This window comes from Citrus clementina, unplaced genomic scaffold (genome assembly GCF_000493195.1).
Source record: "Citrus clementina cultivar Clemenules unplaced genomic scaffold, Citrus_clementina_v1.0 scaffold_5, whole genome shotgun sequence".
Classification (NCBI taxonomy): domain Eukaryota; kingdom Viridiplantae; phylum Streptophyta; class Magnoliopsida; order Sapindales; family Rutaceae; genus Citrus; species Citrus x clementina.
The window spans coordinates 35,066,893-35,071,476 of NW_006262201.1; the positions used below are offsets into that span (position 1 = coordinate 35,066,893).

The 4,584-nt window shown below is 36.3% G+C and overlaps 1 protein-coding gene across 1 annotated transcript in view; it reads left to right on the top strand.

The window, feature by feature from the left end:
• Positions 1-3,283, top strand: part of LOC18041669 (sucrose transport protein SUC4) — a 4,969-nt gene extending 1,686 nt beyond the window's left edge. The window contains exons 2-6 of the mRNA XM_006433650.2: positions 1-693; positions 1,002-1,065; positions 1,162-1,205; positions 2,721-2,880; positions 3,139-3,283. The exon at positions 1-693 is cut by the window's left edge and continues 3 nt beyond it. Coding sequence (XP_006433713.2) covers positions 1-693; positions 1,002-1,065; positions 1,162-1,205; positions 2,721-2,879 — 960 coding nt within the window. The 3' untranslated portion in view covers position 2,880; positions 3,139-3,283. The remainder of the gene's footprint in view (positions 694-1,001; positions 1,066-1,161; positions 1,206-2,720; positions 2,881-3,138) is intronic.
• Positions 3,284-4,584: the final 1,301 nt, after the last annotated feature.

Here is a 4,584-nt window from a genome sequence, read left to right on the forward strand (position 1 = left end):
GCTGTTGGTAATATTCTTGGCTACGCTACTGGATCATTCAGTGGTTGGTTCAAGATTCTTCCTTTTACTCTTACCTCGGCATGTAATGTTGACTGCGCCAATCTCAAGTCTGCTTTCTTTCTTGATGTTATTTTTATTGTGATCACTACCTGTATAAGCACTTCCGCAGCTCATGAAGTTCCTCTAGGTTCACGTGACCAATCTGCTCCTTTTTCTGAAGAAGGGCATGAACAATCAAGCGATGTCCATGAAGCTTTCCTTTGGGAACTGTTTGGAACTTTCAGATATTTCTCAGGGACTATTTGGATAATCTTGATTGTCACTGCTCTAACATGGTTGGGATGGTTTCCATTTCTTCTATTTGATACTGATTGGATGGGTCGAGAGATCTACGGTGGTGAGCCAAATGAAGGGCAGAACTATGCTACTGGTGTCCGAATGGGTGCACTTGGTTTGATGTTAAATTCAGTTGTTCTAGGAATAACTTCCGTGCTCATGGAGAAGCTCTGCAGGAAATGGGGTGCTGGTTTTATATGGGGAATTTCAAACATTCTCATGGCTCTTTGCTTTCTTGCTATGCTCATACTCTACTATGTGGCAATCCACATGGACTATAGAGGACATGATCTACCGCCAAATGGCATTGTGATAGCTGCTCTGATAATCTTTACAATTCTCGGTGGTCCATTGGCGGTAAGTTGCTTAGTTCTACATAAAAGATGTGCATGTTCTCTATTCCTTTTCTCTCAAGATTAAAGGGATGAAAAAGGGTTTAGGATTGAGACTACTAGGTTGCATGTACTCTGCTTATGGTCTGTGTATTCACGGGATCAGCAGTTAATTGTTAAATCACCATTGCTAAACCTAATTTGACTAATTTAGTTTTTAGGAGAGGGAGGCCAATTTTGTTGGTATGCTGGCATTCTGATACAAGTTCGTTTTTACTTTTGCCAAATCTTATTTTATGCATGCAGTATGTAATTACACACCTTTAATTGCAGATAACTTACAGTGTTCCATATGCTTTGGTTTCCATACGCACAGAGTCTTTGGGACTTGGCCAAGGTGGGCATTTCTATGGCTTGTATGTTTACAAAATTTTCTTTTGAGATGTGGTCGTGGGGCATTGTGACTGCTTGTGATGATTGTTGATACATGCAGGTTTATCATTGGGTGTTTTGAATCTGGCAATTGTGATCCCACAGGTATCTTCATGCTCTTAGTTTCCTTTTTTAGAGTCGTTTACCAGTTACTCGTTTCTTTTCTTTTAGTGCAGTACTAAGAGAAATTGGGATAAGGTTCTGTTCCTAATAAGAAGTACTTGCATACTTTATTTAATTGTTGGCCAGTAATGAGAAAAACTTAGATATTACTGGTGCCCACGAATTTCGAGGTAGAGCTCCTTTTCTTGGTGAGCTTAATTGTGCTAATATTGTTTTCGTAAATGAATTGGGGAAAGATGTTACTTCAAATTAATTCTTGAAGAGATTTATTTAAATCAAGAACCCCTCACCTCTCCCTTTCTACTGCTTTCTCTTGCATGTATAAACTTTTATATGCCATCAAACTGTCATCCAAAAATTCGGCCTTTAGGAGTTCAAATTGCTAGATCCTCAACGGACAAAAGCAACCTTACATAATTGACATTAGATAATGGTGAGCATCAAGTAAGAATCCAGATATGTATAAACTCAGATGTTAGTAACATGTTAGTAAATGTATATAATTAAGTGTATATAATTAAATGGTATGATAAATGACAGTTCTCTTTAACTTCTCTTCCAACATATATTAGTGTGATACTAGGTTCTCTCACAAACAGTTGAAGTGTAATTATTTCATGAGCTGCAAGAGATTCAGTTGTATATTATATCCGATATCTGGTAAATGATGGCAAATGTTTGTAACTCTGATAGTTGAGTTTATATAGAATTTTAGTTTTCTGTAGTAGAATTTCCTACTTGCAGTTTCTTCTCTTTCATTAGTGAATTATTTTTTATATGAGGATTTTTATGCTTACGCATTTATAAATGAATATTCTATCTGAAGGTAAGTATTTTTATGGTCAAACAACATTGTTTTGATAAAATTCTTACTTCTCCTATTACAGAAAAGAAAAAAATGGATTTTTTTAATAAAACACTCATATGCTTTTCGTGAAAGCAGGTGGCTTAACTCTGGTTCCAATGAAAGTTCTGAAAGCATATGAATATGTTTAATATTTATATACCTGTCATGTAAATCGTGGAATACTGCTTTAGTTCACCACCATTTATATATATTTTCATTTTCGTTAGAGAGTCCCCCTTTGTGATGATGGGCTGTAATATGCTTCTGAATAAGATTTGTTCCCCACCATAAAGGACCTTATTCAGTTTATTGCCCTTGAAGCATGGAGGGACGGTTGCTACAGTTAGTATTTATTACAGAAACTATACATCAGTGGCTAAAGGACATCTAAGAGTTACCAGCATTCTGTGGAAGCTTTAGAAAAGTTGTAAAATTTTATTTCCGTATTAAATTTCATATTTAGATATCATGAAAGTAATGTTGCTTCTGGAGCCATTTGATGACTTCGGAGTTATTCTCTGATGGATGAGGCATTATTGATTGATTTCTAGATTCTAAATGTTTATGATCTCAACACCATGCTTAAACTCAAAATGTTGTTAAACGTCTTTTTAGCTACTTAGCAATGAGATTTTGGTTTTTGACAACAGATTGTGGTTTCCATGGGAAGCGGACCATGGGATCAACTCTTTGGTGGTGGAAACTCACCAGCATTTGCTGTTGGGGGAATTTCAGCCCTTGCTGGTGGACTCATAGCAATATTAGCTATTCCTCGATCTAGCGCTCAGAAGCCCAGGGCCCTCCCATGAGGTATTATGTTGTTCCCCTTTTTGTATGATGTTCAATCAGCACGGATGATTAAAATGCAGCAAGAATTTGTAAATAGTTATTGTTACTATTATTGATAAATTAAAGGTATTTGCTTCTTCTTTGAGCTGGAAAAGCACTTTCTTCTGAGGTTTCTCTTTATCTAGTTTTTTTGCTTTTCCAAATTTCTATTTTGTTTTCCAAACTGCTGGAGGGGATTGCTGTAGTTATGTTACATTTTTTTTTTCTTTTGTCTTGCAGCTGATCCTACTTTGGTTACCAAATGTGTGAGTGTCTAAATGCATCGAATTGCTTGGAAGTTTTTGAAGTTTTGAGGACACTATAGCCAAATAATAAATTAAACTGGAAACAGTGAGAAAGTTTCTGGGAATCAAGTCATAGGCTCAAAGGGACTCTATCAACAGTGGCGCTTGTGGACAAAGAGAAACAAGCAACATATGTGCATAACCATAATAGGAACTTAAATGTAACATTTAATTATCATTGCTACTCAATACTGCATGAGAGAGCTATCCAAAAGAGTCCAACATTTCTTTGATGAAATTCATTTTCACTTCTAGAATTGCTGCGTTGTGACTCCCAAGAGTACTTACTTACCACTCAAGAGAAGCCGCTGCCGATTTGGGATTTATTCCGCATGGAAACATCATATTTTCTGAAGGCAAAGTTGATTGACCCTATTGTGGTCCAATTGTGATGTGTTGGATTCTCATACATTTCGCGCCTGTAATTTGATGCATGAATGCGGTGAATTGTGCTTGGTGGCGAACTGTTACTGTGTGAGTTGCGCTGATTGAAACCCTGATGCTGACATACCTTTTATGCCCTGATTTTTTTTTTTTTTTGAAAAGCTGGATTGATTTTTTTACAAAGGCGCCCTTTATTATTGTTCTGTTTTCTTTTCTCCTCATTCTGGCTTGCACCTGAACCTTGGAATAAATTCTTGTGTTTATTGCACTTATCAGTATCTATGAAAGCCTGGTTTCATTAAATGCTTCGATGCATGCTTCCTACCAATGCCTGGGCTTCATTTAAATTCTATCACAGGTACAATTTGTATCAGCAACTTGCAGTTAAATATGAAGGGATAAATTTCTGCACGTGTAAGTAAACTCAATCTTAGACTAGTTTTATTGCACTATACTCATTCGCTTAATGTATGTGTGTTAGTGTGTGCATAAATTAAATATAATTAATAAATATATAATGATTTTTTTAAAAAATAAATGTCATACGCATTAAATAGATGTTGTACAGTAAAAGCACTTCAGAATCTCTCTAAAAAATAGATAGTACAAATGTGTATCATGTACGTGCATCACATGACCTAAGTGGGAGCACATAAACATTATAATGGGATCCATGGATGGAGAGGGAGAGGGGTAGAGAGAGAGAGAAGTTTCTGGGTATTCCTGTTGACAATTAGTTCTCCTGAAAACCAAGCATCAACCTTTTCCAGGAAAAAATAAAGGTGCGATAGATGCAATCAGTGAATTTGTTCGAGTTTCTAGAGAAGTATAAATCTTTTATCAAAAATCGAAAGGTCTTGTCATTGTTGCACGCCCCTTTTCCTCCATTGAAACTTGCATTTGGCATTGTAATTTGTTTATTATGATGCCAATAAAATTCTGTCTGAGTTCCACTACTCCTACAACTTGAGGCAACATGGCTTACTATTTTAGCTGA